Source organism: Microchirus variegatus (genome assembly GCF_963457635.1).
Source record: "Microchirus variegatus genome assembly, chromosome: 10".
In the NCBI taxonomy this organism is placed as follows: domain Eukaryota; kingdom Metazoa; phylum Chordata; class Actinopteri; order Pleuronectiformes; family Soleidae; genus Microchirus; species Microchirus variegatus.
In genome coordinates, this window is record NC_139811.1 from 3,693,606 (window position 1) to 3,721,087 (window position 27,482).

At 45.4% G+C, this 27,482-nt stretch overlaps 4 protein-coding genes across 5 annotated transcripts; 2 read left to right on the forward strand and 2 right to left on the reverse strand.

Moving 5' to 3' along the window:
* Positions 1 to 2,048: 2,048 nt before the first annotated feature.
* LOC310932926 (tubulin beta-4B chain-like) lies at positions 2,049 to 3,386 on the reverse strand (the record flags this gene model as incomplete). Its single annotated transcript, XM_083896331.1, has 1 exon — positions 2,049 to 3,386. The coding sequence occupies one exon, from the start codon at positions 3,384 to 3,386 to the stop codon at positions 2,049 to 2,051; it is 1,338 nt and encodes a 445-aa protein (XP_083752457.1).
* A 2,019-nt stretch (positions 3,387 to 5,405) lies between these two features.
* LOC310932824 (tubulin beta-4B chain-like) lies at positions 5,406 to 6,743 on the reverse strand (the record flags this gene model as incomplete). Its single annotated transcript, XM_083896193.1, has 1 exon — positions 5,406 to 6,743. One exon carries the CDS (start codon positions 6,741 to 6,743, stop codon positions 5,406 to 5,408), a length of 1,338 nt encoding a protein of 445 aa, XP_083752319.1.
* A 1,997-nt stretch (positions 6,744 to 8,740) lies between these two features.
* Positions 8,741 to 16,923, forward strand: scaf1 (SR-related CTD-associated factor 1). Its single transcript, XM_083896360.1, has 6 exons — positions 8,741 to 8,898; positions 10,392 to 13,915; positions 14,476 to 14,558; positions 14,802 to 15,077; positions 15,181 to 15,309; positions 16,061 to 16,923. The coding sequence occupies exons 2-6, from the start codon at positions 10,492 to 10,494 to the stop codon at positions 16,214 to 16,216; spliced, it is 4,068 nt and encodes a 1,355-aa protein (XP_083752486.1). The 5' UTR covers positions 8,741 to 8,898; positions 10,392 to 10,491; the 3' UTR covers positions 16,217 to 16,923.
* Positions 16,924 to 18,027: 1,104 nt separating this feature from the next.
* snrnp70 (small nuclear ribonucleoprotein 70 (U1)) lies at positions 18,028 to 27,352 on the forward strand. 2 transcript variants are annotated; one of them, XM_083896277.1, is made up of 10 exons: positions 18,028 to 18,213; positions 18,539 to 18,685; positions 18,787 to 18,849; positions 20,298 to 20,352; positions 20,446 to 20,510; positions 20,596 to 20,658; positions 21,046 to 21,127; positions 24,467 to 24,568; positions 24,687 to 24,786; positions 25,735 to 27,352. In XM_083896277.1, exons 2-10 carry the CDS (start codon positions 18,539 to 18,541, stop codon positions 26,483 to 26,485), a joined length of 1,428 nt encoding a protein of 475 aa, XP_083752403.1. In that variant the 5' UTR covers positions 18,028 to 18,213; the 3' UTR covers positions 26,486 to 27,352. The 2 variants fall into 2 exon arrangements, with proteins under 2 accessions (XP_083752403.1, XP_083752402.1); XM_083896276.1 differs by having other exon boundaries at positions 18,028 to 18,207; positions 18,532 to 18,685.
* Positions 27,353 to 27,482: the final 130 nt, after the last annotated feature.

Consider the following 27,482-nt stretch of genomic DNA (forward strand, 5'->3'; position numbering starts at 1 on the left):
ACAAAGATGTAGTTGATGTACACCACTGTGCAAAAATCTTAGGCCAGTAGTTTTATTGTTGTACCAATGCTATAATGGCTATACGCACTCCATGTCTGTAGTGGAGCCATGCCTGGGCCGATGGCAGTGCTGTGCAGAACCAGGACTCTGGTGGTGTTGAAAAGGCTCATCGACATTACTGAAGTACTCCCGGGCTGTGGGCTCTTTACTGGGCATCCAGTCTGCCAGGATAGCTCATAAGATCCTGGAGCTATGGAGGCAGAGGCTCTCAGGGAAGGGGAGTAGCCTCCTCAAGAGCTACAGTGGAGGGGAAGGGGCTGCCAAACCTGACCACAATGATCCATTCGAGGAACTCCAATTTTCTTTGTGACTCATTTGTTTATTTTAATAATGTTTCTTCTTCTTTTCCTTTTGGCTTCTCCCTTCAGGGGTCGCCACAGCGAGTCAACATCCTCCATCCAACCCTGTCCTCCATATCCTCCTCTCTCACACCAACTAACTTCATGTCCTCTTTCACTACATCCATAAATCTTCTCTTTGGTCTTCCTCCTGACCTCCTGCCTGGCAGTTCCAACTCCAGCATCGTTCTACCAATGTATTCACCATCCACCCGTCTGTTCCTGATCAAACCATCTCATTCTGGCCTCTCTGACCTTATCTCCAAAACATCTAACATGTCGTGTTCCTCTGATTAACTCATTCCTGATCCTATCCATCTTCATCGCTCTCAAAGAGAACCTAAACATCTTCATCTCAGCTACCTCCAGCTCTGCTTCCTGTCTTTACCGCAGTGCCGCTCTCTCTAGACCATACAGCATCGCTGCTAATAATGTTGTTAATGTTTATTTAATGTAATGTATCCTGTGAACAGGTAAATACAGTGTTTTTGTAAAAAATTAAAGATCTTGGGCCCACGGTTGGTGTAGTGGTTAGCACTCTTGCCTTTGCAGCAAGAAGACCCGGGTTCCTGGGTTCGAGCCCCGTTTGGAACAACTTCGGAACAAGGCAGTTTGCATGTTCTCCCTGTGTGTGTGTGGGTTTTCTCCGGGTTCTCCGGCTTCCTCCCACAGTCCAAAAACATGCGATATGGGATTAGGTGAATTGAACACTCTAAATTGACCGTGAGAGTGAGAGTGAATGGTTGTTTGTCTCTATGGACTGGCGGTCCAGGGTGTACCCCGCCAATCGCCCAATGTCAGCTGAGATAGGCACAGGACCCTCTAGTGGAGGATAAAGCGGTAGATACGATTTCATACCCACTCCCATGCTACACTCACAGCCGCGATTTCATACCCACTCCCATGCTACACTCACAGCCTTTGTTGCCTAAGGTCAAATCCGCATGTAGTCTAATGGCACTGGGAATCGAACCCACGACCTTCCGGCTGAACGACAACTCACTAGCCCCCATGGACAGAATTCTATGTTCTTCAACAAGCAAAGATATTCATGTAGCCCAAACAGAACACGGAGAAGCGTTAATCTGTGAATGCTACAGATGTGTTTATTATTCATGTTGACACATTGCTAACATGTGTATTGATAAAAGATATAGGAAGTAAATAATGTATGTTTATGTAAATATGGATCATGATGGTTCCAGTGTGTAACTTCTACCACCAAAGCATTACTAGCGTCGTCACTATGGTGTAACCTATGGACTTCCCTCCATCAGTTGTGACCTAAAATCCATCCTTATTTGTCCAGTGTGTGACTGTAGCCACACACAAAAACAAAACACTGCTACATTGATAAACACAAGAGAGTTGTTTTGAACCAATGCTAAGGGCTAAAGGATTTAGCTAAAGGCTAAATTGGCATTGTGTGAACTTGTGACAATTGTTCGAATGTAAAAGGCATTTGTTTACTGTGCTGTATTCAAGTATATTGTATGTATAAGTTAGGCACTACCACTTTGTCTATATTTTTTCTAACTCATTCATTCATTGAACTGCATCAATAAAATCATTTTATAATCTTTCATTATATTTTTATTTCAAACCACTGTCATTCACTTTTACATTGTAAGAACGGGTCGTGACAGGTTTCTAATCCATATCCTCTTCGCCTTCCTCATCAAACTCGCCGTCTTCCTCAGCTGTGGCGTCCTGGTACTGCTGGTACTCGGAAATCAGGTCGTTCATGTTGCTCTCAGCCTCAGTGAACTCCATCTCATCCATACCCTCACCTGTGTACCAGTGGAGGAAGGCCTTGCGGCGGAACATGGCGGTGAACTGCTCTGAGATGCGTCTGAACAGTTCCTGAATGGCTGTGCTGTTGCCGATGAAGGTGGCGGACATTTTGAGGCCACGGGGAGGGATGTCACAGACGGCCGTCTTGACGTTGTTGGGGATCCACTCCACAAAGTAGCTGCTGTTCTTGTTCTGCACGTTCAGCATCTGTTCGTCCACCTCCTTCATGGAAAGACGGCCTCTGAAGATGGCTGCCACTGTGAGGTAGCGTCCGTGGCGTGGGTCACAAGCAGCCATCATATTCTTGGAGTCAAACATCTGCTGGGTGAGTTCAGGCACCGTCAACGCTCTGTACTGCTGGCTGCCCCGACTGGTCAGGGGGGCAAAGCCTGGCATGAAGAAGTGCAGTCTGGGGAAGGGCACCATGTTAACGGCCAGTTTCCTCAGATCAGCGTTGAGCTGTCCAGGGAAGCGCAGACAGGTGGTCACACCACTCATGGTGCTGGAGACAAGGTGGTTGAGGTCACTGTAGCAGGGTGTGGTGAGTTTGAGTGTGCGGAAGCAGATGTCATACAGGGCCTCATTGTCAATGCAGAAGGTCTCATCTGTGTTCTCTACCAGTTGGTGGACAGACAAGGTGGCGTTGTAAGGCTCCACTACTGTGTCTGAGACTTTGGGCGAAGGAACCACGCTGAAAGTGTTCATGATGCGGTCTGGATACTCTTCTCGGATTTTGCTGATGAGCAGCGTGCCCATGCCAGAGCCAGTACCTCCACCCAGGGAGTGTGTGAGCTGGAAGCCCTGGAGACAGTCGCAGTTCTCCGACTCCTTCCTCACCACATCCAAGACAGAGTCCACCAGCTCAGCTCCCTCTGTGTAGTGACCTCTAGCCCAGTTGTTACCTGCTCCAGTCTGGCCAAAGACAAAACTGTCTGGTCTGAAGATCTGGCCAAACGGACCAGACCTCACAGAGTCCATGGTCCCTGGCTCCAAGTCAAACAGCACTGCACGAGGAACATACTTCCCACCTGCTGCCTCGTTGAAGTACACATTTATTCGCTCTAGCTGCAGGTCGTTGTCCCCGTGGTACGTCCCGGACGGGTCAATGCCGTGTTCGTCACTTATCACCTCCCAGAACTTGGCTCCAATTTGGTTGCCACACTGGCCTGCCTGCAAGTGAACGATTTCCCTCATTGTGATCGAAATTTGAAAGTCTTTCACAACAATTTAGAAAGACCGACTTTTCACTGTTTTCACACTGAGAATGCAAACACGATTTCTCAACTGTTCAAATAATTTTGATGTTGGCGTTTCATAGCATCTACATGATGTCATATTCCTTAGAACTATTAAGCCTTTCATCTGAAGTAGATGGCAATGAAGATCCTTTCTATTGATATATCGGTACAATTATTTCTCAATCAGAACATGTAGAAATACAAAGAAACCTGTATGCAGTTTTAAAATACCAAATATTATTTTTGAAAGAATGTAAGTTCATCATTATCGTATTATTATCAAGACCAGTTTTCTCACCAAGCAACTTTAATATCAGGTAAAGAGTGTTTTTCATCAAAGTTTCAGCCTTGCCAGATGCTATTATATCATCCACACTTCCCATTTGTGCAGGTATGCAACGTTCCAAATTCCAACACCTAAAAGAAAGAAAAACACCTTTCATATTTTGTGCCACCATTTTGTTATCTGCGATCTTTTGCCGCCGGCCTTCTTCAGGTCTATTCAGGTCGACTGACTGGAGAACTTTTAAGAGCCTTGTCGTGTTGTAATCTGGCCAAGTTTTAGGGCGTTTCCAATGAATCTTACAAGTATTGTACGAGCCACTCAACGGGTTTCTGCCCAGACAGACGTCACCCTCGCCTTCCTTCGAACTGTATGCGGGTTATCGTGGCAACCGTGGTAGTGGGCATCAAGCTTTCAGGGTGGGGTCTACATTTGCTATACTCAATGCTTTTGTACTACGCTTCTTTAGCCTCTTAAAAGTTAATTGAATTTCCTTCAACTCGACCAAATGGTGACTGAGCTCAACCTTCTTGGCAGGATCCATCCATCATCCATCCAGTTTAAAGAAAACAGTTTTGTATGACAGTTGCTGGACTGGTACAGACATTTTACTGCTCAAATGCCATCCAACCATCCATCCATTATCTACCGATTTATCCTCCAACAGAGGGTCGCGGGGGGTGCTGTGCCTATCTCTGCTGACATTGGGCGATAGGCGAGGTACACCCTGGACAATTCGCCAGCCCATCGCAGAGCTACATATAGAGACAACCATTCACTCACACTCTCATACCTACAGTCAATTTAGAGTGACCAATTCACCTAATCCCCATGTCGCATGTTTTTGGACTGTAGGAGGAAGCCGGAGAACCCGGAGAAAACCCTCGCACACATGGGGAGAACATGCAAACTCCTTGCAGAAAGGCCCTCGTTCCCGAAGTTGTTCCAAACGGGGCTCGAACCCAGGAACCCGGGTCTTCATGCTGCAAAGGCAAGAGTGCTAACCACTACTGCGCAAAGTCATGCTCTTATATTAAGAAATCATGAGACATTTTGATGAAGTGGTTTTATTTGGTTCCCAAGTGTTACTTTGTGAATGTGTTTTTCTGGTTTTCACAAATACAGCGTATAGTTTTCCAGTTGACGGACTGTTTACATTTGCATTGATAAAAGCTAACGTAAGTACAGTACATACTCTTGTTTAACTGTGCTGCGTAATTCATGCATGTCACCAAAGCGCTGCTAGCATCACTATGCTATCACCTATTGACTTCCCTTCATTGATTATGACAAAAAAAAAAATCCGTATTTTGTATGTGTGGCAACATTCCTGGGCTGAAGGTCGCCACAAGTACAAAATCAAAACACTGTTATGTTGAGAGACACATTGAGTTGTGTGGAACTTATAGGCGAAATCTGCATTGTGTGAAACAGTGTTTATTGTTTGAATGTCACAGATTTGTATTTAAAGCTTATGCATTCCAGCTTTGAATTTATTATATAACTTTGCATTATGATGCATCGGTATTATCATTTCATTCTTTCATCTGCCTCCATCTTGCCCGATCCCTTGTGTTACACCCACTGTCCTCGTGTCCTTCACAACATCCATGATCATTCTCTGTGGTCTTAATTGATTTAAAACAACTTATCATTCACTTTTACATTGTAAGAATGGGTCGTGACAGGTGTCTAATCCATATCCTCTTCCCCTTCCTCATCAAACTCGCCGTCTTCCTCAGCAGTGGCGTCCTGGTACTGCTGGTACTCGGAAATCAGGTCGTTCATGTTGCTCTCAGCCTCAGTGAACTCCATCTCATCCATACCCTCACCTGTGTACCAGTGGAGGAAGGCCTTGCGGCGGAACATGGCGGTGAACTGCTCTGAGATGCGTCTGAACAGTTCCTGAATGGCCGTGCTGTTGCCGATGAAGGTGGCGGACATTTTGAGGCCACGGGGAGGGATGTCACAGACGGCCGTCTTGACGTTGTTGGGGATCCACTCCACAAAGTAGCTGCTGTTCTTGTTCTGCACGTTCAACATCTGTTCGTCCACCTCCTTCATGGAAAGACGGCCTCTGAAGATGGCTGCCACTGTGAGGTAGCGTCCGTGGCGTGGGTCACAAGCAGCCATCATGTTCTTGGCGTCAAACATCTGCTGGGTGAGTTCAGGCACCGTCAATGCTCTGTACTGCTGGCTGCCCCGACTGGTCAGGGGGGCAAAGCCTGGCATGAAGAAGTGCAGTCTGGGGAAGGGCACCATGTTAACGGCCAGCTTCCTCAGATCAGCGTTGAGCTGTCCAGGGAAGCGCAGACAGGTGGTCACACCACTCATGGTGCTTGAGACAAGGTGGTTGAGGTCACTGTAGCAGGGTGTCGTGAGTTTGAGTGTGCGGAAGCAGATGTCATACAGGGCCTCATTGTCAATGCAGAAGGTCTCATCTGTGTTCTCTACCAGTTGGTGGACAGACAAGGTGGCGTTGTAAGGCTCCACTACTGTGTCTGAGACCTTGGGCGAAGGAACCACGCTGAAAGTGTTCATGATGCGGTCTGGATACTCTTCTCTGATTTTGCTGATGAGCAGCGTGCCCATGCCAGAGCCAGTACCTCCACCCAGGGAGTGTGTGAGCTGGAAGCCCTGGAGACAGTCGCAGTTCTCCGACTCCTTCCTCACCACATCCAAGACAGAGTCCACCAGCTCAGCTCCCTCTGTGTAGTGACCTCTAGCCCAGTTGTTACCTGCTCCAGTCTGGCCAAAGACAAAACTGTCTGGTCTGAAGATCTGGCCAAACGGACCAGACCTCACAGAGTCCATGGTCCCTGGCTCCAAGTCAAACAGCACTGCGCGAGGAACATACTTCCCACCTGCTGCCTCGTTGAAGTACACATTTATTCGCTCTAGCTGCAGGTCGTTGTCCCCGTGGTACGTCCCGGACGGGTCAATGCCGTGTTCGTCACTTATCACTTCCCAGAACTTGGCTCCAATTTGGTTGCCACACTGGCCTGCCTGCAGGTGAACGATTTCCCTCATTGTGGTTGAAATTTGAGTCTTGAACAATTGAACACTTGAGTTTTAGAGCAACTTCAAGGGCAGAATCTTTCTTCTAATAGTTTTCTACTAATTCATTACAGTTCAGACCTGCTAGTCAAATTATTATCCCGTCCCTAGAATATTTAACTTAACATTTGTTGTTTCTACGTCTAATAATTTTCCTCAGGCTAAATCCTGAAATATCTAATACATCCCTCTACAATTTGACGTTCTGAATAACAGTTAAAGTCACTCTTCTTCCTCTTAGCATCTGAAACCTCTGATGTCACAAGGTATATTAGACCATGATCTTTAATGTTGGTGTGATATTCCTTTGTAGTATTCTGTAATCTGCCTTTTATCTGAACCAGATGTTGTTGATTAGCGCCACAACAAATAATTCCAAATGAAACAGTTTGTTTGTTTTTAATCTCATTTAGAAATTATTCTTAGGGGCACAAGCTGGGACAGTGGTTAGCACTGTTGCTTCACAGAAAGAAGGTTGCTTGGCCCTGTGATGGACTGGCAACCTTTGTTGGAACCAGGATGGACCCTGCTTTTTGCCCTCTGTCAGATGGGATTGGCTCCAGCCCCTCCAAGGCCTTCATGTGGAGGATAAAGTGGTAGAAAAGTTATTTTAATAAAGAATTGATCACTCTCGAGTGAGCTCTTTCTCAAAGTTCAACTTCCTTGTTCTTCTAATAATTTTGAGCAGGCTGCACACTAAGAGACGCAATGCCGCCACACAGAGCTCGAAGCTCCCACTCCACTGTTCAAAGCATTTCAACACAGTCCAAAGTCCTCCAAATGCAGCCCAAGGTTCCTCAACATAGCCCAAAGTTCTCTTAAAATGTTCAGCTCCATCTTCAACATCCTTTGTCCAATATCACGACTGTCCCTCCTCTCAACCTTGTCTCTCTGGAGCTGTCCCTCGATATGCTCATTTTTAATCCTGTCCATCCTGGTCATTCCCAACTGTCTAATGGCGCTTTGCCACTGCACACTTCCAGTTTTCCATTTTCAGTTCCAGTTTTTCAGCTTTCCCATGAGCAATAGGACCTGGTACCTGGTACTTTTTTTTTAGTACTTGCTTTGGCGACGTTCCAAGCAAGCTGAGCTGATACTAAGGCTGAATCCCAATTCCATTCCATTTGTTTAGATGAGGCCGATAGGGGGCCCCAACACTTGGAGACTGAGGGCTGTTTTTACTGAAATGTGCAGTGAGCAGCCGCCTCCCCGTCCCCCTTAAACAACAATGGGCGATTTGCAATGACATCTCAGTAGGAAACCTCCCTAAAGGGGCCCCACCTCACTTTAACCTGTGTGAAGTTATCATTCTGCAAGTTGGAAAATGAAGAGGATTATTTACAGTGTAATGTATTTTTTTAAATAAGTTTATATAGTTTAAAAAAAAAAAGAAGCAATTTACAGTATTGTATTGTTCTTTACATTTATATTCTCACATACTTTTTAATTACAAGGTTTTTCCATGTTATTTAATTCATTTTGAAATTCATGTCAGATTATTTATAACATAATGGTGATGAACACTGGTTGGAAGGAAGGGCCCCCTGGGAATTTTTGCTTAGGGCCCCTACAGACTCTAGAATCGCCTCTGACTGCACTGCCGATAGGGTCAATCTAGAGCCACATCTCGAGCCCTTCTTACATATTTCAGTTCATGCTGGAAATACTGTGCGAACAAATCTTTTTAATTAACTGAGTAATTATTCAGTAGGCTAGACTGAAAATAACTGCTTTACAAGTCACTAGTATAAGTAAACAATGATTTTGACTTCATTTATGAAAATGATACTCAATATAACAGGGGTTGAATAGTAAAAATGTAATAATATAATTTGTGGAGTTCAATCATTTACATTTCAAGCACTGTTTGGCAGTTGGCATACAGAAATGCGTCATTCCTGCGGCACGTTAACGCATCAAGACGACGTTTCCCACAATTCCTTGTCGCCCGGTCTGAGGGAAAACGAAGATGGCGGCGGTTGATTGACTGGGGCTGGTGCTTGTTTCGCCTGTAAAACGGCAATAAAGAATTGAACGCCGCGTCGCACCGGTTCGTTTAATGTCTCGGATCGAAACAGCGGAAAATACAAGGCGGACGCGTTGACCACGGATTGCCGAAGGTCTCAAGGTAACTCAGGAGCGCACAGTTCCTGCTGCTTTTTCTTTGCTGCCTACTAGCTACAGTAAGCTACACCAGCTAAACAGCTAGCTAGCCGAATGGCTGCCACTGACAAACCCTTACACATGGTGCAACGTAGTTTTCCCCAAGATCGAATGCCATGTAATGTATGTAAAAGTGTTAGAAATAATGTGACGTTCACGTGAGTGGGGCACGGGGCTTTTCAGACGAAGAGCTCGACGCATTAACGCGTCAATGCTAACACCGGCTGAGAGTGAATAGAAACAAATGCACTGAGGCTCCTGCTCTTACTCTCCGGTAACAACTGGACAGTGTTGTTATCGCACAGCACAACAACAGAACAGAGTAAGACCCGGTCCATGTGTGGTGTGTGTTTATACTTGATGATAGTAGTGAGGTCAGGTCTGCTCTCAGCTGTCCATCATAGGGCTTATAATCATCCAACAACAATCGTTATCGTGACATTTTTACACTTCTATAGCATTAAAAAGGTCCAGTCTTACACAATGTGACAAATCTATGTTTCAGTAATTATTGCTGTATTAAGAATAAGGTGTTGTACACAAAAATGCACATTGGCTTATGATTTTGTTGTTATTTATGATATGCCTGCTATGTAATTTGTAAGTCATAAACATTTGAGCGTGGCATTTTCTTATACTGATAATTAAAAACACATCTTCATAGCTTGTTGAAATAACTAATACAATTCAAACTGCATTGTCTCTCAAATCGGTTATTTTCTCATTTATTTGCCCAAGTAGTTTGCATTTATTATGTCTTTGCATATATTTTAAGGGATATGTATGTTGCACATGTCGATATTGTGAGATAGTCATGTTGTGCACTTTAAAAAAACAATGATATGGTTCCTTCAACCAAAATATAAAATATGAATAATAATAATATAGATATAACATGAAAACATTTAAAGGTGCATTATGTAATAAATCTAAAGCAACTGGCCATAAAATCCTCCTAATATGTCACAGAGACTCAGGAATAATGTTCATATAACAAACTGAACTCACCAACAACAACAGCACAGACAAAATATTTGCATAAAAACAAATATTTTGCAGACTGCAAATCATGTTTATGTTTTGAAATCATGTTTTGGCATGTGGCGCCACCTACCGCCATCTACCGATCATTGCAGTCAGTAGAGTCTCAGCTGCCGAGCAACCACGGGTTGCCAGTTACGTCAGAAAATGAAAAGACCTCGGTATTTTGAATTTGAATGTAGTAACTGTTTTTGGCCATGTTCTTACATATGGCACTTTTAAATTCAATTATTTATCACAAAAGTTGTACAGGAATATTATTAATTTCGGTATGTACAGTATAGGATATGTATATGAAAGTGACTATCTTTTTACAGACAGACAGAGTTTTCATAAAATAATACCATTGGCTGCTTGTTTTCTTAACATTCCTGGTTGCTTTTCATTGAATGACGAATATTTTGTCATTTCTGCTAGGTTCGTTCCTGGACTGTTTTTTTCTCTCCGCGTGGATCCCGTTCATCACTTCCAACCTGGTCCCTCTGTTAGTGTACCGGACCACCAGTTTCCCTGGCTCATGGACATAAGTTCACCCACAGGCTTCAAAAGGAGGCCTGCTGCCTCCTCTTCCCCGAGTGGAGTTAGAGAGACTACCAGGAGTCCTCCTCTCTGTTCACCCACTGCATCTTTGTCTTCTCCATCATCTGGTCCACCGTCACCCTCGTCTGCTTCCTCCTCTATATGTGCCAGCTCCTCAGTTCTTCAGAACCATGCAAAAGGCCTCGCCCAGAGGAAAGAGATCACCAAGGTTTCCTCCACTTCTGCGTCTTTAGCAGCGCAATCTCTCCACGCTTGTACACTCGACACCACCCGTACAAATTCGGTGCAGCAAATTCAAGACCGTGAAAAAGAGGACGGCAAAAGGGAGATGTACGATCCTTTCCACCCCACTGAGGGAGACAAGGAGGCAAGGTTGAAGGAGGAGGAAGGAGAAGGAGAGAAATATGACCCTTTTGACCCAACTAATTCTCCTGCGTCAGACATTGATGACGAGTTTGGCAAAGTTAGGGAGGTGACACGCGAGGGTGAGGGAGAAGACGAGGAGGAGAAAGAGGAAGACCCTCCAGATTCCACCGACACTTTGAATGATCTGCCAAGCCCCCGTCTGGTTACCCAGCGCCCTTTGGGCAGGAGACTGGGTCGTAGAACCAGCAAGTCTGGACAGCCGAGGGACAGTGGTGATTCTGATCACTCCGAGATAGAAGAGGGGGAGATAGTGGGGGCTATCGACAGAGGCGGAGGCATTAAGAGAGCAACTGGAGAAATCCTCCCTCTGAATTCTCCGACCGTCTCATTCTTTGCTTCAAAGCCAGAGCGAATCCTGCGGGTGCTGGACGGGGATGGCTTTGTGTCCGTGTGTGCCGAGGGCAGCTGGGAGGTGGACCAGGAACCCGAGGACGAGCCTGTGGTGGGAGTGGAGGATCTCCGAAGGAAGCTGGTCAGTAAGAGAAAGGAAAGGTACCTGTCCTTTCCTGCCTCTTCTTCGCTCTCTCCTCAGCAGCCGCCGCCTCCCTCTCATCCTTCAGCTTCTCCCACCTCTCCTCCTCCTCCCGTCACACCTCCCGATGAGAAAAGCACCCAGAACCACAAGTCCAAAAGTTCCAAAGACCAGGACAAGCAAAAGAGCAAGGACAGAAAGGCAGGCGAGAAGGAGGAAAGGAGAAAGAAGAGAAGAAAGGAAAAGGAGGAGGGCAGAGAGAAGAGCAAAGAAAAGGAGCGAGGGCACACGACGGGAAAAGAGGTTAAGGGAAGGAGGAGCAGCAGGAGCAGCAGCCGCAAGAGGAGGAAAAGACGTCACAGCAGTCCGGACGTGTCGCAGTCTCGCAACTCTTCAAGCAGAGGCGGGCAAACCAGACGCTCGTTTTCAAGCCTCTCTGAAGAACGTCATCGAGAGAAAGAAAGGGATAAAGACAGAGAAAGGGATAGAAATAGGGATAGAGAGAGGGGAAGAGAACGAGACAGGGAGAGGGAGAGAGAGAGGGAACAGAGTCATAGCCATAGAAAAGATGAAAGAGATCAAGGTTCTAGCTCGAGAAAGGAGAGGGAGAAGGGGAAATGCCATTCAGGCAGCATAGAGAGGGTCATTTTAACAAGGCCTCAAAGAAGCACGGAAAACAGGGAATGTGATAGAGATCGGCAGCATGAGAGGGATTGGCGGCGCGACGGTCGTCCCGTTGTCCCACCGTCTATCCAAGATCTCAATGGGTCTGACCTCTTTGCCATCAAGCGAACCATCACGGTCACCACAACCACAACCACCACCACCGTACCTGGGTCCCCGAGACTGACGCCGACCTCCCCCTGCCGACCCACACAGGACTCCGATAAGCACCACAAGAGGAAGAAGAAGCGAAAATGGCACTCGGCCAGAGAGGCGGAGGAGCGGGGAAGCTGCCGCAGCCAGTCACGATCGCTCTCGCCTCCCATGTATCACGGCTACGAGTCGGACCGCTATTCAGACAAATTGGACATTGACGTGTTGTCTTTGGATGGTGAGGCTTTGGACTCCGACTATCCATCTTTGGAGGATACGCCGCCTGCTGCCTTGCCCCCAGAACCACCTGCTCCCAGCCCGAAATCGAAAAACATCCCAAAATCTGGAAGGCATCACCCAAAAAAGAAGTCCCGTGCGTTGAAGAAAATTGGCCAGTCTGAATCTCATTTGTCTACCAACGCGACCAAAAACAAATGCCTCTCGTCGCTGATGGTCACTTCAGAATCTGCCTCTGTCTCCTCTGGCGTTTCCTCTGCAAAGCGAGCCAAGAAAGTGGGGAAGGACAAAGAGCGGGACAAAGGCAACAGAAAGGATTTGAGTCGCTCCGGCAAGTCCAAGAAAGAAAGCGGCAACAGTCGTAAGGGGAAGCTTCAGTCCAAAGTGTCGGTGCTGGTGCGTGAGGGTGTGAGCAGCACCACAGGAGCTTCTGTTGGCTCTGGAAAGCTGGGCATGGACCTTCTCGGGTCAGGAGGTGCAGGGGTAGGCGCTGGAGGCTCTGTGGTCGGTGGCTCCATAGCAGTAGTTTTCTGCAGGGACAACGAGAGCAGGTCTCCGTTCCTCAAACCGTGCTCGGAGCCGCTGTCGCTGACCGGTCGTAACAAAGATCTGTCCGGTATGGGGAAACGGAGCAGCCTGGCTGCACCACCGTCCTCGTTGTCCGGTCCCACGATGCTGAAATCCAAAAAAACTAAACCGAGCTCCATCACATCCACGTCTTCCTCGGCCTCCTCCCCCTCTTTAACTTTGGCGACTAAGCGCCGCCGTCGCCTGGCCAAGAAGACGAGAGAAAAAGGTGGAGCTGCAGGGTTACCGACCGTAGATGGCAGCCAGACAAATGCCATGTCTGAGGGCTGGGGTGGAGCCTCCTCAGAAGTTCAGTCACCTGTTGGAGATGGGAGCAAGACGGTCAGTCCACATACAGGCCAAGCTGTTCCTGCGCCCTGTTCTTCCTCCTCTTCCTCCTCCTCCTCCACTAGTGTGCTCCCGCCCTCCTCCTCTCCACCGCACACCCCTCCACCATCTATACCCCCCTCGCGGGACACCAGGGATTCTTCGCCAGACTCTCAGACGGTGGACAGCAGCTGTAAGACTCCGGACCCTTCTTTCCTAGCCGAGGACTGCCCGTCTCAGACCAGTCCCACACACCCGACATCCAGTCCGTCGAGTCTGTCCACCCCCCAGGGAACTGGCCTCGGCATCGCCTTGTCCACAGTCAAACCACCTCCTCCGGACGATGCGCCCAAGTCTCTGCTCTCACCGTCTTGCACGTCCTCCTCGGCGGGCTGTGGCCTCGCTTCTCTGTCGATGCCGCCGTCTTCATCAGACCCTTCGTCGTCGTCTGTGTCCTCTTCATCCGTTAGTAAGGCTCCTCCACCTCCGGCAGTGCCTGCTCTTCCCTGGAGTCTGCAGACTGGAGTGGACTGTACGACCGGAGGTGTTCTAGCACGTGAGTTTAATCATTCAAACTAGGGGTGGGAATGTTTAGGGATCTCAGGATGTGATTCGCTTATGATTTTTTTAACTATTTATTTTTTGTATCTTTACTACGATCCACAAACAAACAACTGTAGCTTACTTTTTACTACGTGTGTTTAGTTTCGTGTGGATATTTTGTTAGTATAATTCCAGAGTTCAGTAACCTGACTTTCTATCCCGTAAAAATAGAAACGTAAAACCATTTCAGACTTTTTGAAGTGTATTTGAGAGATAATGACACATGGTGTCCCCCAGTGTATCGCTGGTGCCTTTAACGAAGGCGAATGATCTGGGTCCCCACAACAGCAGCACACCACACTTAAAAAAACTGAACCATCCCTTTAAGATGCATCAACCATCCTCCTGCTCTTTCAGTTAAAGCATAATTATATACAAACCTTCTTTTTAATCATGCAAGCGCTTTATTTATTTGACAAACGTTCAATAAAACTGTCAATGTTACATTTTCATGCATATTTTCATACGCTCTTCTGTAATAAGTGTATTTTCTTGTTTTTTTTTTGGGCTCAGTGACAGCTCTGCTTTTTAAAATGGAGGAAGCAAATATCACCAGCAGAGCCAAAGCGCAGGAGTTTATTCAAGCAACCAACCAGGTGAGTGAACGTCTCTATAATGACTCATTGTTAATATACAGTATGTGTGTGTTTATGCATTTTATTGAGTTTAATGTCCGACTCTCTTTGAGATATGGATAGAATACATGTACGTTGATATAAAAGATGAAGTCATTTCTTGAAATGATGACATCATTACAGAAATCTTCCTCAAAACAACAAAATAAAGATAGTTTCGGGGATGCACTGAGACGTCTTCTCTTTCTTATGTCTGTCACACAGATCCTCTCACAGGCCAATCAGAACCAGTCCCACGATCCTTCGTCCTTAGCCGCCTCCTCCTCGCAGATCCCGCCTCCTCCCTCCGTGCCTCCTCCTCCTGGGCTGAGCCCCACGCAGTTCATCCTCCACAGCTCCATGCCGATGGTCGGCTGCACCAAAACGCCGCCGTCTCACCTGCACCCCTGTGTGCAGTCTCCGCCCCCCATCATGTCTGTGGGCCTGACTGGAAGCTCCGGTGACGGTGGCTGGGACATTGAGACCAAAGACCCGGATAAGGTAACTAAAATGTAGTTGAACAGCCCATGTACACCTCTAAAGTATTTGGGTTTTTATAATTGCTGACACGCTTGTTATGTCTTGTTACCCGATTTCCATCCAGTACCTGAAGAAACTGCACACCCAGGAGCGGGCAGTGGAGGAGGTGAAGCTCGCCATCAAACCTTATTATCAGCGCAAAGACATCAACAAGGACGATTACAAAGACATCCTCAGGAAAGCTGTGCATAAGGTACAACCCTCAGTCACACAGTTACTACCAGATCACCGCTTTTTCGTCCCTTTGTTGACTTTAACTATCATTTGATTTAAATATATCAAGGTATAAATCAAATCATTGTTTCTGTAAGCCTGGGGGATGTGGCCTATTATTAATATGCGGATATTTTTAGGCTGTATCCCGATATACGAGAGATATAAAGCGGCACACGGGTCGTTTCTCTGCACTCGTTTGTGCAATGTTTGTGCTTCTCAATGGAGACGATGACAATACAGTGTAAATAATACACTCTTAAATAAAATATCTACTGTTTATGATCTTGAAATACACTTATTACCTTTTAATTTCAGATAATACTTTTGATATTTTCGCGTCGTCGGAAGCCACGTTGCTCTGATGTTATCATGCTGCTCACTGCACGTGTGACTCCCAGCAAAGATGGGATAGAAAGCAAGATGTCTCACTCCCTATAATAAACAATGATGTTGTTCAGCTCCCAGCAGAGATAAAGTGAGATGAGTCACTCCATGTCTACAGAAAAAGATCTAAAAGCTGTTGGATGATGTAACCGACAATTATCCACAATTTAATTTTGATATTTGTCGAAAAAAGTTGACCAATCATGGCAAATTGCCTCCCTGATACATATGTTTTCCCAGCCCTGATATGCTGCACACAGTTTGATGTGCAGAGATCCAGAGGTGTGTGTGTGTGTGTGTGTGTTGTGTTCTCACGTAAAATCACATTTTGTCTCTCTTTCCAGATCTGCCACAGCCGCACTGGAGAAATAAACCCAGTCAAAGTCAGCAACCTTGTGAAACTCTACGTCCAGCGCTACAAGTACTTCAGGAAACACGGACGCAAAATGGACGACGAGGACCGGAGCGACAGGGAGTTTGGATCGCTGCATTCCTCATAGACTTACAAAAAAAAGAAAAGAAAACACACCGCCTTCTGTTCAGAACCTGGGCTAACACACACACACACTCTGATTGTTTATGTCATGACATGTTTATTGCTTTTATTCATAGCCCACTGTGTTTTCCTGCTTTTATCTGACGGTAATCTCCTCTCCTTGTGTCTGATCGCAGTGTAAATATGTCTCACTTTACAAAAAATACTGAGGAAGCAGATGGTGACGCACGTACTGTGTCATCTAATAATGTCCACTACAACAACAACAACAACAACCCTGCAATACAATACCACCTCTGAGAATCTGAGCATTTCAACAGACGGGGCTGTTTTTATCTTTTTTTTTATCATTAATGTTTTTAATTAATTTTAGATGTTTATGGTAGATCCTCCCCCCCCCACCCACCCCTCCTCCTCCCATCCTCATGTATATTGAAGTCTAAGCTGAGTGGAGTTGTAATATTTACACGTTTACCATAAGACACTATCCACACACACACACACACAGGCTCCGCACCATGTCTCCGAGTCTCTGTGGACAGTATATGCAAGCTGGGCTTGGACATGGACATGGACAGTGAAGTTGGGACATTTTGGAATGATGCTTCAAACACGCAGACACCCGACCTCTTAGTTCTTGGATTCTGCCGTCTGTGTCGTGTGCATGTGTTACCGAGGTTGTGGAAAAAGTTGCTCAATCTCCTCATAAGATGACTTGACCAACACAATATAAATGTTGCCTGAAAAACCAGTACAAATGGGTTGTGGGTTTTATTGATTTGTTATTTTAACACGACGTACCACCGTTATCATTGATTTTTGCAATAAAATCTAGGGCTGAAAGTTATTTTCATAATGGTTTGGTCCACAAATCAGTGTCAATGGGTGTTTTTCAAACCTCGAAATGATGTTCTCAAAGGTCTTGAACCCCGGTGACCACTAACACCAGCTGTGTGGTCTGTCTGAGAAGATCAAAATTCAATTCCGATATACCAAATATAAGACAAAATACTTTCAGGGCCCACATTCGTACCGATTATTACTACAAATTACAAACACAACATTGTTTTAATTGAAATACCTTTAATATTTGCATTGGTTTGAAACCGCACAATATTGTTTCATCCATGCAATTTAAGGCACTGCTGGGATTTGAACCCAGGATCTCCTGTTTACTAGACATGCGCTTTGACCAACTAAGCCACAGCACCCTTACATGTTTACACCCACCCGTATTTACAGTAACTTGTACATTGACCTTGTGATCTTACGTCAAATTTAGGTAAGATAAGATATTCCTTTATTGGGGGAATTTGCAGTGTAAAATCACAACAATGTAGAAAACTTGGTGCTGTGGAGAAGATGATGAACGTTGCAGGTACATGAATGTGTAGAAATAATAGATCGCACACATTAGGGGGCATCCAGAGTTGAACTGGGGACCTCTTGATCTGCAGTCAAATGCTCTACCACTGAGCTATACCCCCTTTATAATGACTAAATATATGCCGATCTATACAGAGTCTATTAGTTTTTACACACTCCCAAGAATCTGTGGATTTAAAAAAATAAATGAAAAAATACTGTAACTATTGCTACAGGCAAATATTATAGTGGATATGTATTAATGTTAGTTTTATGTATTTACTATTTGTTGTTTTTAATTATTTGTATTTGTTGCATTTAAATGCTTTTTAATGAGCACAATAACTCCAGGCCAGACGCGCATGCGTACTTGCCTGCCTGTTGTTAACTTTGCGGCAGTAGTCGCTCCTCTACGGCAGCCCGCCATTTTACTGCAGGCGAGCAGCATTTCACACACACACGTCGAGCTAACCTGCGGCCCTGTGGCATCACGCCACCCAAAGTGGACCGTTTATACTTTTATATCGATATTTTCCGAGTCGTGAGTCGGTGTGCGAGGGACCTGCGTACAGTGTGCGCTTCTTTGTCCGGTCCATGGTGTGACGTTTGTCTAACTGCGGTGGAGAGAAGGTAAGAGTCGCACTCGGAGCTTATTGTTAGCATACCTAGCCAAGTTAGCAACGTGAGTAGTGCTAATAACTTGAAGTAGTGCGCGTTTAAGATGCAATAGTGGACGCGTAAACGCTTATATGTATGTGCCTGGGTGCTGTTGAAGCTACGTGTGCTTAAAGTATCATGTTTAACTGTTTAAAATGCTCCAGTACCGGCCACATGGCGGTGCTCCCGGGGCGGTGAAACATTAGCCCCGTGACGCTGTCCACCGCTCGCCGGAAGCATCGTGCGGGCTATGTTTTCTGGCTGCATCTTAACTTTGTTTGTTATTTCCTCATTCAGGTGAAAGATGACACAGTTTCTCCCCCCTAACCTGTTGGCCCTCTTTGCGCCGCGGGACCCCATACCTTTCTTGCCTCAGCTGGAAAAGCTGCCCCATGAAAAACATCACAACCAACCGTACTCTGGCATTGCGCCGTTCATCAGGCACTTCGAGGTGAATACTATACTGTAGCTCTTGATATGGATGGTGTGTGTGGTTTAATCTTTTTTTCCGGTCCCTCATCTTATACGTGTTTATATTCTCTCTGTGATAAGGATCCTAGAGATGCTCCTCCACCGACACGGGCCGAAACCAGAGACGAGCGGTTGGAGAGAAAGGTGAGCTAGTGAAGTGATTTAATGTGTGTTCTTATCTTGATTTTGTTGAAAACCTAATCTGGCTCTTAACATTTCACTGAGGACATTTAGGCTGTTTTCACCTTAAATGACAGGGCATAGTTCCATTTTTTTAAAGTATGATAGTATGAGGTACTGGCTGGAATGTCTTCAGAAATTAATTGTAGATTATCCAGTGTTTACCTCAGTCTGAATTAGGTATTGCAAAAATCTCATCGGCGAAACTCCGGATAATCTACAACAAGGCTATTCAACTTATGGTACGGGGGCCAGATCCAGCCCTTCATGCAATTTGGACCCATAAATAATGAAAGTATTATTAAAAAGCCCGAAAAAATGTAGCGGCGCCTATTTCTGGCACTTTGTGACACTTTGCGTTAGCGCTGACACGATTAATCGATTACTTAATTAATCGTCAACTATTTTGATAATCGATAATCAGTTTGAAGCTTTTTTCATGATTAAAACAAGATTTCTGACCGTTTTAGCTTCTGAAATGTGAATATTTTCATTATTTCTTTGCTCCACATAACAAAGAAATCATTAAAACTGAATCATTTTGGTTTATGGTCAAAACAAGACTTTCAAGAACATCGTCATTTCCAGGTTTGACAAACACTGACCTTTTTACAACATTTTGGACATTTTATGGACCAAACGATCAATTAATCGAGAAAATAATCAACAGATTAATTGATTACAAAATAATCGTTAGTTGCAGCTCTACCTGGCGTCCCTTTTTGGCAAATACTAGTACAGCTGTAATTGTATGCAGCCTGTGTATTTACCAGAATATTTTGCACCACAAGCCAACTGTAGCAATTGTACCTGAATATTATTGGTACTGTTACTTATATTTTTGCAAAAATAGCCTTTTGTGGCCATTGCACCTTAATGTTGTTTATATTGTTACCTCTAACTGTGTAAGAGCCAATTGTGACTGTTATACCCAAATGTTGGTGGTACTGTAACCTTTTTGCACTATACGCAAATTGTATTGTACCTGAATGTTGGTGGTTTTGTTACTTACCTTTTTTTGCACTAAACTAGCAGCCATTTCAATAAATAAGTGCTAAATAACGTATAACATTTTGTATTTATTTGTATCCGTTTACTGTACATGCAACACAAAATAGTAGTACAGAGATTGACCGGCCCACTGGCTGGACAGCCTTCCGAAAAGCTGGCCCTCTGGAAATTTTTGAGTTGAATAGCCCTGATCTACACTGATTGAATAGAATCTACTATGAAAATGACTACAGTCGGTGTTTACTGCACTGTGCACGCCTCAAACCAGTCGGAAAAAACGGGTGAATGACGTTGGGCATAAGTGGCAGACGTATATATTTGATATATTGTAGATTTTAGCAGGCTTGTTTATGATTCTGTTCCTGCTGGCAGCCATGTTTTCAACAACTTTTTGTTTGCAGAGGCGAGAGAAAATCGAGCGAAGGCAAACGGTGCTGGAGACAGAACTCAAGATTTGTAAGTTTCCACAGCGACATGCACGTCACTTTGTTTCTTGTCCCGTGATTTAAACTTTAAATTAATCCTGCTTTTCTGTTTATATTACACCAGGGGACCCCCATAATGATCCCAATGCTCAAGGGGATGCTTTCAAGACCTTGTTTGTCGCACGCGTGGTGAGTATGTTTAAAAAAGGATTTAAAAAGGTGTTTTTTGCTATTATTTTGATGTCTAACGAGCGGTGGACTGTCTTTTCTGCAGAACTACGATACAACAGAGTCCAAACTTCGGCGCGAGTTTGAGGTTTACGGTCCCATCAAACGGGTATGTTAAGCAGCTGTTTCTCAATATTTGCTAATGTTTTTTTACACGCTCAAAACCTGACATGAAAATATTAAGCAACATATGTTAAACAAATATTTACTTTGTCATATATTCAGTTGTTTAAATTGACTTAAAAAATACAAATATTAGGTTTTTGTAATCAGTCTGTGAAAAGTGGATGTTGGTTTATTATTCAAGTCTTTGCAACCCTACGTTCATATAGTAAATGATTTAAATTTGACAATAAGGTCAACAAATAATGGACGTTATAACACCAACCATCAAGGTTTTAGACAATCGTGACACCCCTATGGCCCAGTCTTGCGTTAATATTGATTTGATTTATATATCGTCGTGCCAGCTAATGTCTCGCTCTCTTTGTCGCAGATTTACATCGTCTACAACAAGAGGACGGGGAAGCCTCGGGGCTATGCCTTCATCGAGTACGAGCACGAACGAGACATGCACTGTGAGTACCGACTGTAAAACGTGTCAGACAGAACCAACTTTTGTATATGGTCACACATTGATGTGGACTGATCTCTGTGATGTGCAAGGTGGTTCTTCAGGTGTAGGCCTACTCCCTTTGCCATTTTCTCTATCCATATTTATTTTTTTTGTAATGATTGGGGTTGGGAGATGGGGGAAGGTGACCTGTCCAGTGAGCAAATTGATGGTTGTGGCTTTTTTGAAGGAGTCTCCCTACAGATGTGTGTGGTACAATTTGCATGTTTAAACTACTGTCTTGTAGTTGTGTGGTGTGTGTCTGTGTTTGATGCGTGTCTTCCGGCTGAAGAGGGGAATTTGCTTTACTCAGTGGGGGCATCACTGGAAAAGAGAACGAAAGAGAAGCCACGGGGGTAGAAATGTTTCTCCTGTGACCCTGACCATCTTTGCCTGTCAAGGGCCACATTGTCTTTGAACTGTTAGGTACTGTTGTAGTTCTGTGGAAGAGCAGCTCTCCTGGTCGGACTTAAATGGTAAGCACACGGTCAGACTGGTCACTAAGCACTGAATGGTTTTAACCATAGGTGTCAACGACCGTCCTGTAAGAAAACCCACATATTTTTTTTTTATTAGACTAGGTACCGAGTTTGTTTGTCATGTATTTTTTTTTTGGTGGTCTTCAACCCTGGTCATGGTGAGAATAGTTCATCTTCAGTGCACTAGTGAGATATTTTAAACTGGTGGTGATGCCACCGCAGTCTTAACCAGACCAAGCAAATGGTGCATCCACCACAGTGACACCATTCTGGGATATTGATGGTGATCAGCTCTTCAAGACCAGAGTTGCTGAATCACAGCTATAGCCATGTTGTCACAGCAGGGGGTGAACTGCGGGGGGACGTGGGATTAAATAGTAATATTAACTGTGTGTTGTTCTCATTGCCACTGCAGCCGCCAATCTGTGATGGCTATTGGCCAGAGCTGGCTGGCAGATGATGATGGTTATGATACATCTACACCCTACTACCACAGCTCAGTATATGGTTGGTATAATGGGTTTGTATGATGGGTAAGATTTCTTTCCACCCTCCATCTCCTACATAGGGAAGAGCAGCTACATGTAATGGGTTAAAAAAAAAAGAGCTTTGAAGAGCCGTAATCACAATAAGATCTTAGGCTATGACCATCGAACACACCCCGGACCATTAGGGTATGAAAGGTTGCCCGATGATTCTGCCCTTTGTATTAAAGCCACCACATTTTACATAGATCTCATGCAACAGCAGTTACTAAGCTTGTATGAAGGGTGAGAAATCTCAACCTACCGCCCCGACTCTTGTGTTACAGCTGCCGTTGTAGGGAGGTTACACGGAACTTAATTTGGTAAGTTTGGTGTCGCAGTATGTCTTGTAGAGAAACCCAACATTTCCCAACCGGGGTCTTTGAGACAGCGTTGACAATATACTGCCCAAACAAAGGCCAGGGTCATATGTTCTGTGTCTGCAGATGTGCATTTCTTCATGCGTGTACATGGCTGTGATTCCATTCATTCTAAAAATGAAGGTCTTTGTTAGTCTTAACATTCTGCATCATTTTGTAAGGAAGTTGCCCTCGTTAATTAATATCCTCGGAGTGGTGAGTTGTACGCACGTAGATACAGGTGCACGTAAAAAGTTACTTTTCCATTATTACCGGCGTCTTCATTGTCTCGTCTGACCGAAAACCAACGGTGTGCCGCCAACTGGACTGAGAAGTGTTGTGCTACATGGATTCACACAATCCATGTTGTCACAAAACATGGAGGTGCTTGTGTTCTGCAAAACATCAGCGCGCACCTCCATGGACATGTCACGTGACCCTGTGTGGACACAGGAAAGTGTGACTCTGGCCTAAAGACATCTGCGCTGGCTTTAATAGAAAAAGGCAAATGAGGGGAACTTGTTTGGCAGTTTTGCCGCGTGGCTGATTCATACATTTTTATTCACCATATAACAGAGGGTACATACATGTCAGTGTAGCCGTACAGTATGAGCCAATACTTGGTTTCTTTCACTTTACACCACCAAACCAGTTAAACATGTAGTTCTATTTCCAAATCCAAGACATGTCACTTAAAGTAGTTGGTCCGTGTTGCGATAAGGCAACTCTCGTCAGGAACATAGCCCCATTTTTTTATTTACTTAGCTCTGATTTATTCATGTCTTGGTGTGTTTTCAGTTGATCAGCTTTAGTAGGACTGGTGGGGATTTGGTAAGGCCCTGTCATTGGATAGGATGTTGTCAGCACAGGGGTTCTGGTAAGGCCCCTGGTATCGCGAAGGTGTCGCGACAGTACTGTGTACTTTGGTTCTGGGGCTGTTTTGGTAAAAACCCCTACGATAGAGACAGAGGCTGTCATGCAGCTCGGCGGTGAGGGGATGATGGTAAGATCATTAACTGTGATGTTATGAGCTGGCGGGTTTTGGTAAGGCCCCCGAATTTTGACGGAAGTTTTCCCCTGGGATCACCACTACATCACACCAATGGCAACTGGTATGAGCTGCCTGGATGTCCTCTGATCTAACAAGAGGATGTAATCAACTGTTGTGTGCTGTAATGGGTTTGAGATGTGGGACAGAGTTTGAATTGAAACGTCCTTGTTGGATGAGGCTGCTTACCGATGGCTTCAATTCTGTTGTCTTGGTATGCTCTTAATCAACCATTTAAACGTTAAAAAACACATTAAACTCCTCACAATGGGGCTTAATGTGAATGACACAGTATGTTTGATTAGACTGATTGAATTGAAGGCTTTAAAGCCTCTAAACCAATGGTTATTCATGTATGATTACTGATGTTTGAGTACTCTAATAATACAATTACAGCAAAAATCAGCACATTTTATTTCGCTCACTTGGACTGTGAATAACGTATGTTAGATATTGCTGCTGTTTAGACATTCACAGTGAGGCCAAATACTTCGTTTTTGATGTTCCATTGAGATATGTTCATTCACTGAAAAGTTGACTATCCTTAATTGCCATGGTCAAATCCATAAGAGACCGAGCGGCTCTTAAAATATCTTGTTAAGAATCCACGTGGTCCTCTGCAAGACCTCGCAACTCCAAGGTAGATTTGTACGCCAGCACCGTAACTGAACGCTGGGCGTTTTTAAACGATCCAAGTTAATAGTGTAACTTATCACTCATCGGGTGGAAGGAAGTCTACTCCCATTATCCCTCGGCTTTTACCCAGAGAGCAGCCATCTCGGCTTCACCTGCTCCTGGTCAGTATAATAATGCACTGTTTGTTTCCTTGGCCACATTGACAACGGTCGCACTCTTATCTCACACACTCGTCCTCTCCCGATCCCTCTCCTCCAGCTGCCTACAAACACGCCGACGGGAAGAAGATCGACGGCCGGAGGGTGCTGGTGGACGTGGAGCGAGGGCGCACCGTCAAAGGATGGCAGCCACGCAGGCTAGGTCAGTTGTATTTGTTTTCTCTGTGAGATGGAAGAAATTACAGCATGCATGTGTTTTTGTGAACAAATTCAGACCACTGTTTTTAAATGTACTCCATTTTGTGTGTTCTCTTGATTAGGTGGAGGTTTGGGTGGCACCCGGAGAGGTGGAGCCGATGTCAACATCAAACACTCTGGCAGAGATGATGCATCTCGCTATGACGACCGCCCACTGGGAGTGTGAGTGCTTTAACAGAAGACCCCTCATTCTTTTTATATAAAGTAGTTCTGGGCATGTTAACTCGTCAACGTTAAGGCATGTTGGTGGCAGTTAACGGAGTCAACGTTAAGGTTCATTAGCGGCAGTTAACATCGTTAACGGTAAGGCACGCTGGCACCATCAACCATGAGCTGCGCTAGGTCTAAGAGGAACTGGAGTGGTCCGTTAATTAAACGAAAATATAACAAAGAACGCCGCTAACAGGCGTGTGCCTCTGTTTTTAAAGTTTAGTGATAAGGGAAGTAGGCAGCGGTTAATGGTGTCAACATTGAGGCAAGCTAGCGTCGGTTAACGTTGTTAAGGCGCATTAGCAGTGTCGAAGGTAAAGACACGTTAGCGGCGGTTAACGCAGTCAACCGTTAGCTGTCTGTTAATTAAACGAAAAGATAACCAATGTGTTGTGTTTTTAAAGTTTAGAGTTGAGGCACGTTTGCAGCATTTACCAGTGTCAACGTTGAGGGGCGCTAGCGCCGGTTAACGGTGTCAAGGTCAAGACGCGTTAGCGGTGTCAACAGTAGGCCGCTAACTGGCGTGTGCCTCTGTTTTTAAAGTTTAGCGTTAAGGCACTTTATCGGCGGTTACAGGTGTCAGCGTTAAGGCGTGCTGGCGTCTGTTAATGGCGTCAAGGTTAAGACGCGTTATCGGTGTCAGTGGTAAGGCACGTTAGCGGCGTCCGGCGTTGAGGCACGCACCTAGCAGCGCTTCTAATAACCAGCGTACCTGTGTGCCCTAAGTTTAGCGTTACATTAGAGACTCTTTTTAACAGTCGGGAGTCACGTAAACTCGATGTCAAGCACGTCTTTTTCCACTCGGCCGCGCAAACATTGACCCGTTAATAAAGATGGGTAATAAAGTAAATAATAAAGTTGTGTACTGCTGTCTATAACGGTCTTAATTTTCTCCCTCAGTGACAGGCCGGAGCGTCCCGAACGGAGGGAGCGCAGCAGGGAGCGCGAGAGGGACAAAGACCGAGAACGCCGGAGGTCCAGGTCCCGCGAGCGCCGCCGTCGTACCCGCTCACGAGAACGCGAAAGGGAGCGAGAAAGACCGGCAGTCGAGGAAGTCGGCACCCCTAACGCTAGGCGCCGAGAGCGAGAGAGGGAGCGCGGGGTGGTGGCGGTGGCGGCAGCGGGGGGAGACAGCCGGAGTAGGGAGAGGAGTCGAGACCGGAAAAAAAGGAGCAGGAGCCGGGATCGCAAGAGAGAGAGGGATAGAGGCAAGGGGCTAGATGGCGAGGAGATCGGCCAGGGAGAGGGTCCCCCCGAGGGCGGGGAGAGGGTAAAGGAGGAGCAGGAAGGAGAAGTTGCCGAGGGCATGGACGAGCGCAGGGACAGGGACAGGGAGAGGGGAGACCGAGACAGAAGGCGTAGCCACAGGGACAAAGACAGGCGCAGGGGAGACCGGGAACGGGACAGGGAGCACAAACGGGAGCGGGGCGACCGGGACAAAGGAGAGCGCCGGGAGGAGCGCCACGGCTCCCTACGAGACGACGTGGGCCCCCAGGATGACATGGGCAACGAGGACGACGAAGGAGCGCCGCCGAACATGGAGGAGTACAGTCAGGACGGGATTTTGATGGACCAGCAGTCGGTGCCGTCGGCCGACGGCTACGGCTCCAGCGAGAACGGCTACAAGTTGGAGCCGCCAGATGAGTACTGAGCACGTCTCCTTTCCCTTTCCTTCAGACCCCTGAGCTGACGTCATTTTGTTCTATACTGAACTTGGCTGTTCAATTTGTGTCCAGGCACAAACGGCCTAACTGGAGGGGCACGGTCTCCTCGTTACCACCCTGTCAACAATCTGAAATGTATTCCTCTTAATATTGTTGTACACAGATTTATGCACATGCCTGATGTGTATGATCTTAAAGCTGCAGTAGGCAGGATCACTGGAAAAAAAAAATAGATGATTTTTGAGTTTCATCCACATCTTAAAAAAAAAAAACTCTGAAATTCCTTCTCTGAATCTCTGCTCTTAGTGACTTCAGTTTTATTGCATTTATTGTCAAACTGTTAATTTTTTTTTTTTTTTTAGACCTCCCGTTTATAGTTTTTTTGCAGTATGGGCGGTTGTTAGGTGTAAACAAGAACATCCTCTTTGATCTGAAGACTCTTGTGACGCCACAGATTTGATCTTGAGGCTGTAAACACTTGCATTATAAAAAAAAAAGAAATAAAAATTGATTGATCAGTAATGCCTAAATAAATCTACCTACTGTACCTTTAACGCTGCATTGCTCAACTGATCTGTGCTTGAATCAGCCTTGATTTTTTGGGGGGTAAAACACACTTCATTCATTTTTGAGATGGCTCGACTGTATCTTTTATTTCCATGTTCAGCGAAAAGCAGCTGTGACGTACGCTTTATTTGGGCCCAGTTACCAATATCTGCCGTGTATGTGAAACTGAATGAAGTGTCGTATTTTTGTGGTGATAGAAGGCTTTTCAGTTCCGTTTGGATTCTTTTTACGTCTGCTATATTTGTATGTTAGAATCGCAGGGTCATTTTAATAAAGATGTGACTTGAGCCCAAGTTTATTCATCATACGTTTTTTTTTCTCTACATTTCTGACTGACCTCTTATTTTTTTTGGTCTGTATTACGCTCACCCTAAAGTTGTTTCCACTTCCTCGTTTACTCCGACAGCCGTTTTCTCT